Source organism: Myzus persicae, unplaced genomic scaffold (assembly GCF_001856785.1).
Source record: "Myzus persicae strain clone G006 unplaced genomic scaffold, MPER_G0061.0, whole genome shotgun sequence".
NCBI classification, from domain to species: Eukaryota; Metazoa; Arthropoda; class Insecta; order Hemiptera; family Aphididae; genus Myzus; species Myzus persicae.
The window spans coordinates 507,770-521,879 of NW_019104222.1; the positions used below are offsets into that span (position 1 = coordinate 507,770).

The 14,110-nt window shown below is 29.0% G+C and overlaps 1 protein-coding gene across 6 annotated transcripts; it reads right to left on the reverse strand.

Moving 5' to 3' along the window:
- Positions 1-209: 209 nt before the first annotated feature.
- LOC111040177 (protein draper-like) lies at positions 210-13,477 on the reverse strand. Of its 6 annotated transcripts, none has more exons than XM_022323961.1 (15): positions 12,835-13,475; positions 12,106-12,235; positions 11,062-11,236; positions 10,887-10,967; positions 9,190-9,318; positions 8,934-9,062; positions 8,707-8,799; positions 8,312-8,440; positions 8,068-8,196; positions 7,657-7,821; positions 6,911-7,087; positions 2,588-2,701; positions 1,727-1,888; positions 893-1,141; positions 210-434 (listed from the first exon to the last, which is right to left on the reverse strand). In XM_022323961.1, the coding sequence occupies exons 1-15, from the start codon at positions 13,203-13,205 to the stop codon at positions 310-312; spliced, it is 2,358 nt and encodes a 785-aa protein (XP_022179653.1). In that variant the 5' UTR covers positions 13,206-13,475; the 3' UTR covers positions 210-309. The 6 variants fall into 6 exon arrangements, with proteins under 6 accessions (XP_022179653.1, XP_022179652.1, XP_022179656.1 ...); XM_022323960.1 differs by having other exon boundaries at positions 893-1,153; XM_022323964.1 differs by lacking the exon at positions 9,190-9,318 and having other exon boundaries at positions 893-1,153; positions 12,835-13,477.
- Positions 13,478-14,110: the final 633 nt, after the last annotated feature.

A 14,110-nucleotide genomic window follows, 5' to 3' on the forward strand; every position in this document is an offset into this window, starting at 1 on the left:
CATCGTTTTGAATTATTTTTGAGGACTCGAAAATTTAATATATAAAATTATGGTTACATTTTAATATCATATATATATGTATATATATATACCCATTAACCATACTAATTTTACGTAATAATATTTTATTTAAATATAATATGAAAAATATATTATTTGTTATTGTTTATAATGTTTACGTATTTGTTTCAGTGTATATTAATAGTATTTAAAATAGTCTTATGGTGTCTATAATAATTAATAATAATAATAATATAAATATAAATGTAACAATAAAACAAACGTTATTATATAAAATAATAAAATGCATCAAGTTGTGTCTTCTTTTTTCGAACTATTGCCTACTACTTGATCTTGAAACACCAATGTTCTTTGATAATGTGGCTTCCACGATACCGTTGGACGTAGGAAATCAAGATGATCGTACAAATCTTCTGTAAAAAAAAACATGGTATAATCGTCAATATAATGTTTTACCGTCGAAGTTTTTCCAAGCAGAATTATTATACACAAGCAAATTGTCCATGTGACGGATTAACCACTTTCCAAATGTTTATTAATTGGATATGAATATTAATATAGGCACAAACAACAAAAGTTCACAAAAATCGTCACATTGAGTGACTATGGATATTGTTTATTAAGCCTCCCCTATCGCCCTACCGCTATAACGCCTACTTTAATTTAAACCTTTAAAATAAACATAATATTATTATGTCGGTAATCGAAAATAGACATTGTTTGAATTTCATTTTCTTTTTAAGTTTCGTTCTCGACATTAATTATTAGCTCTTAAATAAATTAACAGGTCCTTAATAAACACAATGATTAACTACTTTGGAAAGCAAATATTTGTCAAAACGTACACACTTAATATACATCATTTATGTACCTGCACGGTTGAAAGTACTTTCGTCAATTTCCAAGTACAAGTTTTCACCGGTGGAATCATCGACACTGTTGTCACGTGAATAATTATTGTTGTAAAACGTTTCGTTCGTATAGCTGGTCATTGTTTTTTTCGAATCGAACTTATCCTTTCCAATGTTCATTCCACAATTGCTGGTAGTGCAAATCACTTCAATGTTAGGGTTTGATTCTATGCCGGTAGACTTTCGAAGTTCAAAATTGTTTACTTGCCCTAGATTACATTCTACACATAACAATGTTTATAATAAATTGTTATAGATTAGAGATTCTCAAATGTTTTCCCGCGTGCCACATTGTGAGCGTATTAATTATCACTTATCAGTTATCACTAACGTCTCATACCAGCAGTATTCACATTTATAAATCTGTAAAATATTATAGATATTTTCAATGTGTAAATTACAAACGCCTTATCTGTTGAGCATAATTGATCAAAAATATATATACTACCGTTGGTACGCTTGCCACAATTCGAGAACCTCTATTTTGAAGTCATGTAAATGTAATTTCAATTACTAATTGATTTATTTTTAACGTCTTATAACAAACGGAAATTGGAAAAAAATTGTACGTTAAAAACTTAAAACTAACCAGGCTTATGAAATTTAAAGAACATACATATTAAACATTATGCAATTCATTATTATCGATTTTGGTAAAAGGACACTATCGCAGTGATAAGTTGTAATAACTATATTGCCAAACATTCCGGATATTCTGTTGTCGTACTACGATTTTCGATTAAATGTCCTTTTTTTCAACAAACACTTACAACTGCCATTAATATAAAACTTACTTTTAATTTTACGTTGGTTACAGTAGTAATAGCAGCACATCAGCACCGCCATGCATATTGTTGATATTATCAAAAAGCTCAAAATAACCAAAATGTCAAAAATCCAAACCTCTTCATCATTTATTGGCTCTAACTGAAGAGCATTGAAGCATTCACTGTCATCTGTTAATTTAAATTTCAAATAATATCATTTACAATAATGTAATAGGTATTATTACAGTGAATATATTATTTTGGAAAAAAATAATTTGTTAAACAATAATTAATAAATTGTTATTGTGGCTAAAGTGTAAGTATGTATAATATGTACCTGCTGCACACATACTACATTATACACGTACTTAATAATATAATATCGAATAAGTATGATATAGTTTAATATAATATTAAATTGGATACATAAAAGTAATTTTCAACAGTATTTTTAATTGTTGAGTGTTCCTATACTCAGATTCATCGATATTTAACTATCATAGACATTGGTCGACAGAGTTGATTGAATTCTTAGCTTTTATTCTTGATTTTTTTTAATGCTTAAACCTATATCAAATAATTGAAAAAAAAAATTTATATTGCAGATAATATTTTACAACTATTTTTTTTTTTTGTAAATTTTTTTGTGCTAATTTTTTAATATTTGGTGTTTAAATATATGTCATAGAAATAACGTAATTCAAAAGAATCATAGGTACTATTATATCAACAATTATTGTTCGTCTGTACTCTCCCCTAGTATCGATAAAGACATAACATATATGAAATAGAATAAAAATCACCTGAGGTTATGATACCTATCGTTCCTATATATTTTTATCGCATTCCTTTATACAGTTATAGGTATATGTAAATTTTCATATTTACTTGAAAAACTGCTGTTGCATGCTACACATCCTTTAATATGATTACAAATTTCCGTGGTTGCATCGCACATACACTTACGCAAACACATTTCTCCATAATAATTTTTGGGACAAGCTACAATGGAAATAAATAAATCGACAAATTAAACTCAAAACCACAGAAATAGATATACTCGGCTATACAGTGTGCACACCATGCATTTTTGTAAAAAAGCGAAGGAAAAAAAATTTTTTTAAACTATACTAATGGTTTTACAATAAAATCATGAAAAACGTTTTCTTGAATGTTTATACAAGACGTATTTAAATTCTAGGAGAACATATTTTATTTTGCTTGAAAATTTGGGCATAATTCCATGTGTCTTAACGAATACACTTTTTAAGATGGACCACACTCTCTTATATTGATTTCCTAAAATTTCTACAATCTCATAAAAACAGCAGTTATTAAAATATTAGATCAGTATTCGCATTTCACACACACATCCTTTATAATGTTTTAAAATATTATGCTCTCCAAAAATCTACAACATTGTTTACATAATTTAAGTTTTTAAAATTATCTTTACTTTTTCGGACAAACAGTTAGAATAATTGCTAAGAGTCTTAATCATAATGTAAATGAATATTCAGAATAAAAAATCAGAATAAACTATTTGCCTAGTATTAAATTACGAATTTAATTAGAATGAGTTAAAAAGTTTGTACAAAACCTACTTAACTTGATAGAAATAATAGCCTAGTTATTGGTGCAAACTATACGAAGTGCCTATAATATTATCCAATAAGGCGATTTTGTTTTGCGATCGACCGAAATAGCATATTGTTTATTTTTCGCTTCGGCGAGGGAGAAAAAAAAGGGGAAACAACGAATGTGAAAAGTTTGCCGCGATATTGAAAATCAGAAATTGAGCTAATGTTCTGTGATAAATTTTCGGGAGTAAAAAAAAATCCAGAAAAATATTGCAATTGCCACCGAATTTCGACCGGTGTACGTGCGTTTCACTCGGTCGATTGTCACACAGTCTGGAAACAAATTGTATGAGTGTTTGGTCTAAGCCGGAATTATTAATATTATACAATGCAAACTTCCGGTTGCCTGCTAAACCGGTGACGACCATTTACCGGACATTACCTGGCATAAATGGTTAACCTTAATTTTCCCCGCAATACTAGTCAGCACGTTCTCCTTGACGTATCGGGTTGACAATTTTTTTTCACAACGCATAAGTCAATGAAATAATAAAAAAATACAATAATTTATATACTCATCATATTATTATTTATTATTAAATACCAAGTCACCGCCACTAGTACCGTGTAAGTACACCCGAATTGTGTGAGCTAGTAGCTGGTAAATTTTAAAATGTTGTGCCCTCTGCTCGCTATTATTTTTTTTCTGGAAAATGTTAGTAATTTGCTCAAGTAGGACGCGAAAGTTATTACAAAAATAAAACTGTTTTAATGACGAGCCATCGACCGCGATATTCTAGTAAGTATATGTATTATTATACTGCGAAAATGATTTGTGTGGTTATTATTTTTGCCGAGCGCGATGAAAATAATAATATGTAAGCCCCACTCTCGTGATTTATGTCGGAAATATTTTTTATGAGCCCGGACGTAAGCACCAATTAAGATTTTTTTTCTACCCACACTACACTTTGATAATGTTTCCCATGGAATCCCATATAATATGCGTTTAATGTCAAATCAACTACGAAAGATATCTTGCTAATATTTCATTCTGATGCGATTGTGAGTATTACATCGTTAAGTTATGGTGATGTTCTTGTTTATTTGTACGATAAAAACTAAAAACCATACTACAATTAATTTTAATTTAATTTGTGTAATACACAAAGTATTTAGACTTGAGACTAGCTATTAAAATAATATTATCTGTAGCTGTAATTAAATATTTAAAATGAATAATACAAACGAAAGCGAAAGTGCCATAATTTAATAATTAAAACTATACCTACATTAGAAAAAAAAAGTTTGAACCAAAAATCAGGATGAAATGTCAACCAAATTCATTATCAAAGTTGTACTGTATTTTTCCTCTGATTTTCTATTCTCTTAAACTTTTTTTTCCTGTGACTCGAGTGAAAGCAGTAAGCTCGGTTTTGACATATGCCAAGTTACAACAATATTACTTTATAAACTTAATGTATGAATTCAAACAAAAAAATAAAACTATAAAAACCATATGTTTTTATTTTTAATCCTATAATAGTTTCGTTCAAAAAAATATTTCTGTACCATAGGGTATAAAGTGTGTGTACCTAACTAAATATATGAACGCAAGAAATGCAACCAACTCCAATCTAGTTTAATAAGTCGTAATCTTGTATTTTAATAACAAATAAAAACTTTAAACTTTAAACATACAATAGTGTATACATACATACATACATACATACATACATACCAATAAATATTAATTAATAATCCATCTATTATGAATATTCTAATACAAAATAAAGTAAAGTATATTTCAGTTTTTGTTTTGAGAAATAAATATTGTATTTGTACCTACTATTATATAAATAATTAATAAATGAGTAGGTGTACCTAGGTACTTTTATAAATATTAAAAAGACAGCTTTAAAATATTAAATCCTAAGAAATAAGAATATTTAATCAAAAGTAAGTCATATTGTTAAAAAATATAAAAGGTTCAATTTTCTTCTTTCGTGATTTATTTAATTTAATTTAATTTTAGAATTGTTATTTTTAAATCAATATTAAAACTGTTATGCTTGATTGTATTTATACTCGCGTGGCAATATACTTTTTAGTTATTTGTTATTCTTATAACTTTATGAAAATAATACGAACAATTATTTTAACCATAAAATAGTCAATGTGATGATAATTTTTAATATGACTTCTTTAATATTTGTATGCTTGCTCAATGATCTCATGAATTTCATAATGAAAAATACTGTTATATTATATAACAACATTTTGAAAGATTCGTGTTGTAGTTAACCTTTATAGATCATCAACAACCTAATTTCAATCTTAGTTGCTGTAAGATTAAAGAATATTATGCATTCAACAGATTTAATTGGCATGGAAAATAGTAATCAATGAAGGCTCAAGAGTACTCATGATGTTTATCTTTGTTCTAAAACAAATTGTAATTATTGTACTTATTAAATATTATGCACCTTTAATTTTTGATAAATTTAAAAATTATAAAACGGAATTTTTAAGTACAAGAATAAATTTAAAAAAGGGAGAAAGTACCAATTAAATCCAATTTACTACCATAAACCTCTGAATGTTGTAAATATGTACTGCTTCAAAAGATAAAAACAGACAACAAATTTTTTAATTTAAAAAAAATGCACATCATTCATCATTGTAAAATTTAATAAATATACTGTAATGCGCTGTTTAGAATTTAAAAATATATTCATAAATGTTTCTCAACATCTGACTATGTTACTGTAAACAGATTAACTAATTTAGAATATAATATAAGTATCGAGTTACAAAATAAATTAAATCATTAAATGGCTTAAATGTAATAGACCAATCATGGGCTATTAAATCATGTTCAAAAGACCATTGCCTCACTTTTTATTCATTAAATATGTATTAAATTGTTTTTGTAATAAAACGAAAATAGCAGAGATTATATCATAACATAATATAATATTATAGGTGTAAAGTATGTATTACCAATTTTATTCACTTCTTCATTCATCATACCTTACCTATAAATCCACACCTGTCGTATTTCTCAATAAAATTAATCTTTCCCTGTGCATCTATCCATCATCAGTGTAATTTAGCTTGTACTAACTTTCCTCAGGCTCTCTAATTTTCCAATACAACATTTTAAATTATAACTTAACAAATCAATGTTCTAAGTATGTTTTTTTGTTTATGCAAATCGTTTTAAACAATATTATGCTGTATTATTGCAATAATAGCCAATTAAATTACCAAAATACAGATTATAGACAGGAGGATATATTATGTATTTTAAATATTATAATGAATTGCGTATATTTAAGTATAAATTGTAATATTATAATGTTTAATACAATTTGGATTAAAATATGTTTATTTTACCTAAACGAGTACGCTATCTATTAATCTAAAAAAAACTCCCTGCAAGTAAAGTCTCTACGTTTTTGTTCGTATAGATGGCGTATTAAGAATATTATGATGTCACATTATGAGACCACAAGTATGTGAACTGTAATAAGGTACCTAAGTACCTAACTTAGTGATATATTTAATTAATAAGTCCTCTGTGAATATGTCTCTTAGTGCAAATTAATAATAAAAATATTTAGCTCACCTTCTGAGCACGTAGGTCCGGAAAATCCGGGCTCACACAAACAAATTCCGTCGGCCCCACGACATTTTGATTCGTTTTGACATCTACAAGTTGATTTGCAATCTACACCGTATGTACCGGGTGGACAAACTTTCTCGCAATCTTTTCCGGTCGAACCGGGTTCACAGACACAAACACCTATTTCGTAAAAACATAACAGTATGGTTGTCAATAAATGAAAAATATTTACACTATTATGTTTAATTTTAATCGTTGAATATTATTTTAATCTTTATTCTATATTATGGTATCTAATATCTATTGACTTTTATAACCATCCCAAACACCCAAGACGTTCTCATTTTAATATAGTTTATTTTTTTATCCCTTATTCAGTAGGTTATGTAAAAAAAAAATATTTCATACCTACGTCTAGATCCATAAAGTATAATAATGTATTGATGTATCTATATATCGTACAAGTGTTAATGTTTTTTCCGTCCCATAATGACAACATTTAAAATTAAATTATTTCGTTCCGAACGTACTCTGTACTTGGATTTTATCTCGTCACACATTAATATTATTTTTCCAAAATGCCTACTATGGCTATACTACTATTATTTTAAGAGTAGGCCGCTACACCAGTTTTATTCACTATAAAGTAAAACCCCCATATTTCCGCACACCACAGTATTCAACCTGTCACACCATGGAATCACAAACTATAATACGTATTAGATTAATGCATAATATATCACTACAACCGTCGACAGGTTGTTTGCATTTGCATATGCTGGTTAATGGTTCGCAGTAGTCAAATTTGAGCCAATTACAATCACACACCGTCATATTATTTTCCCCGTCGATTCTGGACTTATTCCCAATAAGACAGTTCTTTCCCGACAGACCCGGTGGACATGCACAAGATCCTTTAAACAAATAAATAAATAACAATACGCTATCGTGTAAATGTGAGTGAATATTGTATGATAACGTATCAAAATACCGGAAAAATTTGATTTTGTATTAATTGTATTTAAAACTTTTATGTCTGCATGTTAAGATTTATATTGTAATAATAATAGGTAATAGTTAACCTCAATTCAAATAATTTTACATTTCACGTTAAGCATAATATTTGAGTATTCGCACTTTAATAATATAATACACCGTACCAATAATTGGATCGCATAGGGCACCGTTTTGACATTTGCATTCGTATTGACATTGATAGCCATAGAGTCCCGGTGGACAAGTCAACGAGCAATATTCTCCAGTAAATCCTGGAGTACAATAACAATGTCCTGGAAAATAACTTAGTGACATTAATTACTGTAATTCAGTAGTTTTCTTCCTGTTTATAATTTATATTGAGTTAAGTATTTTAAAAAAAAATTGTTCTAATGATTAATATTGTACCATTCACTGCGTCACATTTTGCATCGTTTTGACATTTACACGGATTCTGACAAGTTTTACCATAATAGCCCGGGGGACAAGTAAATTTGCAATTGTTTCCTTCATGTCCTGGTTGGCAAGAGCAAGTTTCTAGAAAATATTATACCTACGATTATTTTGATTTTCTTAATACTATTATCAAAAAATTCTACAAAACATTTTCAAAATATAAGTAGCCAAACACTTTCAGGTGAAAAATAAAGTGCCAATATATTATACTATTTAATAATATAGTAGTTAAATATTCGTAATTTAAAAATTAGAACCTTTCGAACAATTAATATTGTACTAAATTCCACCAATGCCTCTAAGTTACAATATTATTAATTTTGAATTCGAATTTAAATTATTTATACCATTTAGTGAACTGCATAATGTACCATTTTGACAATCACATTCAATCAATTGAGCATTGTGTTCTTCATATCCTGGTAGACAAGTACAATTAACTGAAAAATATTAGCATAATATATTAATATTTATAAAATTAGTTAGATATACTATTCCATTTGTTAGTTTGAATAAAGTATTTCAAATACAACATATAATTTATCAATTTAGATTCCAATAGAAGACATTGTACCATTAACGATATCGCATGTTGTACCATTCTGATATTTGCATTGATTTTGGCAATTATAACCATAAAATCCTGGGGGACATTTTAATTCACAATTTGTTCCTGTGTATCCTGGTGAGCAGTTACAAGCACCTGAAAAATATCTGTATATAAGTACCTATAGGTAATATTACTCATTTTATTTAATCAAATATATAATGAGATAATTATTTTTAAAAAAAATGATTTATCAATAGTACATAAGTAGATCATATAATACCATTTAATGGATCACATTTTGCACCAGTTTGACATTTACATACATTTTGGCATTTATGACCATAATATCCAGATGGACATAGATCTTCACAATATTCGCCCCAATATCCTTGCTGACAAGAACAATTACCTAAGAAATGTGTTCCGACGGTAAAATGTTATAAAAATTATAGTAATATTAGTATTGGGATTTAGGTTCGGAGCAGTGTGAGGTGAATGTATTGATTTTACAATAAGTAGGGATGTGTTTTTTTCTGAGATATCACTTTTTAGAGTAGAGAACATGTTTCAATCTTCAACATTGCAGTGTTTATTTCTAGAAAAGATTTTGATCAAGTTTGATATAGTAAAAATAAGATAATTCCCATTTCCCTGTACTTTTCTTAGTAATAAGTTTAAAAACTAACTAAAAACAGCATTAAACAGGAATTATCAAACAATTTTTTATATACAATAATTTTAAAAAAACCAATGAAACTTGACATTTTCTTATGCCCATATAAGCTAAATAGAGTGGCAATATTTCGAATATTGTATTATGCATAAAAACATATAAACAGTCTATAACATTCAGTGAAAATGTCATATACCTACGGTAATTTTTTTAGTTGCACTAAAAAACGAAATAGAGTTTTTTGGAAACTGATTTTGCATAAAAATATAAATTTTTCCTTCATTTTTTGTTTGTTTTTCCTGACAGTTTTGAAAACTATTGAGAATTTTTTACTTTTGACCCCCCCAAAATATCAACTAGATTCATTTTCATATCACAAAATATGCTGTTGCTGACAATTAAAGCATTTTTACCTCATTGTAAAAGCAATTCATTCATCGCTTCACTCAGAATCTAAAATATAATAAACAAATAGTTAATAGTTGTATTGTAGAAATAATAATAATATTATGTATTATTATCATATTTCGTATTAATTTTTTTTATTGTTTGATAAAGTATTAAAAAGTATAGCCTGTTGGTATTCACCTACGGCTATGGGTAATCGACGATTAAATTCGGATTAAAACTCTATAACTTCAATCAGACCAAATATTGATTCATCACATTAAAAAAACTATTTCAAATTTTACTATAGTTTTATTGGTACCTTACAAAAAAATCTTCTTTTGATTATAAATATATTTTTTTCACTCGTTATTATAAATTAAGTGCAACATTGTAAGAATATAACCTAACCTTGCAAATCGACCATGATAACTTCTACTCGCTTAATGTGACCAAGCTTTCCCAAAAGGGTTGATCCCTACTATAGTGTATAAAGTGATGAAGTGATATTATATACATTTTATACTTTTAAAAATATTTTGTGTCTTTTTTATTTGAATCTCCGTTTTCCTTTGACCAGAATCGATTTTACGTATACAATAACTTATCAAAATTTTATCGGGCACCGAAATGGAGAAATGTACTATCAACATCGTGACAGTTACCTACTCAATGACACAGAAGTACCGTACACACCTATTTGAACAAGTTCTCCTGTTTTTTTATTTATTTTTTTTATGCATTACCTATATATTATTTAAACGTAATTGAGGATTTTTTTTCTTATCCTAGCGTTTATTTAACATTACTTTAAATAAAAAAATTATGTCATGAATATTTAATGACATTTTGAACTCTGAAAAACAAAAAAGGTAATTGTGTTGGTTGCATTGAATTATAATACATTTTATACCTACCATTTAAATAATTGCAAGTTGCATTATTTTGACATTGACACGTTTGCGAACAATCAAATCCAAACTTTCCCAATGGACAACCTTAAAACGTATAAAAGTGAATTATATAAAAAAAACTGTTTTTTCTTTAAACTAAATTTAATTAAAATGTTTGATTGTTAAACTTCCAATGCACCTATCCTTATGCGGCAGGTAGGTCCGTCGTAATATTCGTCACAGCTGCACACATTAGGTGAAATACATTTGCCCCACACACAAGGGTCTTTACAGACAGGACGGCATTTTGTCCCATTTGGTGTTTTTTCGTAACCATTGCAGCATGTATTGATGATTTGAATGTTGTTTTCTGACTAAACAATGGATTAATTAGATCATAATTTGGGGTCGTGGGTATGCTATAAAAATGTAATTTCATTTGATTGGAAATTTAATGTGAACAATTATTTTTTTTAATTTTCAGTGTAGAGTTTTCATACAATTATTGTATAAACCTAAAAAAATATGGTTACTTAAATGTACTCAAAACTGTATTATACAATGTCATAACAATACTAAACACTTTCACTGGTCATTTATTTTTGTACTTAAACTGTGTAATTATATCAACTACCTAGTAATAATATTTTATTATTCTACTTGATTTGTCGTACCATTGATTTTTTAAGTTACGTCCAAAACCAAATATATCACTACATTATATTTATTTGAGTCTATGATTTGAAAGTGAATTCATGATAATGAAGTTAAAATCACTTGCATACTGGTTAGTTTATTATTCTTAACAATAATAATGTACTAAAAAGTGTTAAATGCAATTTCCATTAATGTCAGTATGATAAGTGATAACAATACATGGTTAACGTTCTTAAATTAAGTAACTCGTATGCTGACATTATTCTATAATTTGCTCAAACAGATTAAACTACATTATTATGACGTTATATGTTTTGTCGGCCATATCAATCATGATTTGATATCATTATAGCTATCATGTATAATATACCGTAAAATACGTTTAAAAAATTACCTACATAACGAGTTATTTTTTTTTAAATGTGATTTCTAAGACTAAGAGTTAAATTCTTTTTCGTTATACTATGTACTTACCAATCGCATAATCAATTTTATAAGTATACGTTAAGTTAGTTTATTCCTAATTTACGTTCCTTAGATTTAAAACTATTTTGGTTTGTTCAAAAATATAAAACATAAGACTTACGATTTCGGTATGAATTGGAACTGCAGTTTCAGTTACAAAATAACATACAAATTTCCAATTATTGAAACAGAAATATGGAGTTTTGAACGAATGGATTTCATACTTAGTGATTTTTTTTTTTGATTCGTAACTAAAAATTATAAATTTTAAATTATTTAACCTCCAATTATTTTAATTAATGAAATCTAGAATCTAAAATTTTATTGTAAAATATAATATGGTGTCCAAATTGTAACTAATTAACGAAAGTTGTTGTACATTAAAAATCAAACAATTCGTAAAATGTATATTGTATACGCTAATTGTTCAATAAATTTGGAACAAAAGCAAAATGTACTCAATGCACTGATGTTTTGTGTGTGGGGCCGTCGAAACCAAGTTCAATATTTTTTGGGAATGAGAGGGTTGGCGTACTGTTGGTGACTAGGTGATTAAGCGATTTTTTTGCTTTCCTTGGACAATGAAAAGTTATAATAAGCTACAATGATCAAAATAATAAGCCATTTATTAAATTACTTAATAAGAGATTTAACGAAAAACAGAGGTTTTATAAACGATACAGGATACTTTTTTAAATCCGATTACCTATATTCTTATAAAGATTTTATGTATTTTACTTTGATGGATCAATTACTTTGATGTTTTCCACCTATATATGTATGACTAGAGATTTCGATTTTTTCAAATAAATTCCAATGAAATCGGGTTTGCGAATGATGTGTCACTTACTTTTTCATATACGTGCATACATTCGGTCCGGTGAGTTTGGGACCGGTAGAGTTGTCAAAGATTAATTTCGTTGAGTTGTCGATGAAAAATTTTGTAAAGTTTCCGATGATAAATGTTGTGGAGTTATCGATAACGACACCTGTGAAATTATTGTTGATGACGATATCCGTGAAATTGTTGGGAACGAGATCGATAGTGTTGTTGGACAACTCCGAGTTTTCGGTGGCCAATTCCATTAAATCTTCGATGGAATGCACAGTGGAGGTTCCGATAGAAGACTCGTTAGGGATGCTGACGGTGGTGGACGCTGGACAGGGGACGCACAGCCCGAAGACCACGACCCCGGTAACAAGAATGAACCGACCGTCCATGTTGTTGACCGGTACGGCTACTAGGTGAAACGGCAAATACTGCAACCACAATTAACCGGAGACTTGATCCATCGGCGGCGACCGTGGTGGAGATTGACGACGATTAAGCGCCTGCCACAGTCCGAGGACCTATATCCGCGCAGTGACGATGTCTTGGGCTGCAAACACTGCGGAGTACTCAACGTAAGTCCGCCTCCACGGTTATGCGGAGCGAGTTTTCCGACGGTCAATCGAAAAGCGCCGGACGACTGCAGCGGTGGTCAATAATGTCGATAGTATATCATAATAGTGCCGTTGGTATGCGACACGGTCGATCACGTGGACACATGGCGCAGATGATCGACGAAGAGGAGAAATCGCGTCACCCCGCCCGGTCGACCGTTTTACGTTGTTATTTTTCCGTTTTATCACACACTGCTCGTAATGATTTACATAACGATCGTCCAACACGCTGCATAATGGGTTCTATAATACCACGAGCTCGTAATAACAATGTAGTAGCATTACAATTTACAGGATCGAGTATGATGGTTGATAAAATATTGTCATCGTATCTGATCTGATCCTGAGGAACCATTCGATAAAGTCGTGACAGCCGTAGTAACGCTATAATAATTGTCGTTCTATCTTTTTTTGTAAGATAGTTACCATTTTTCTATTACGTCAGATTATCTCGAACATCTTCAACAAATATGACTGGTGGATAAACTATGGTGGAGTACCCAAAAGTTCAAGTTGCTTACTAAAAATTAAAAAAAAAAGTTTTAAGAAATGCGACACTTTAAATGTATTTAATATATTTATTTGTCGAAGAGCAAACGATGAATGATATTTTAGTGGAAGTAAATAAACAATGTATGTACAAACTATAATAGGTAGTTTACATATGTAAACGAAGATTGGTG

What these genes read in the sequence shown, in the direction of transcription:
- LOC111040177 (XM_022323960.1), bottom strand. Translation starts at nt 13,205, where the DNA reads ATGGACGGTCGGTTCATTCTTGTTACCGGGGTCGTGGTCTTCGGGCTG. An exon ending in CGGACCTACGTGCTCAGAAG is followed by an intron (nt 2,702 to 6,910) that starts GTGAGCTAAATA and finishes TTTCCATTGTAG; the next exon opens with CTTGTCCCAAAAATTATTAT. An exon ending in AAGTACTTTCAACCGTGCAG is followed by an intron (nt 435 to 892) that starts GTACATAAATGA and finishes TTTTTTTTACAG; the next exon opens with AAGATTTGTACGATCATCTT.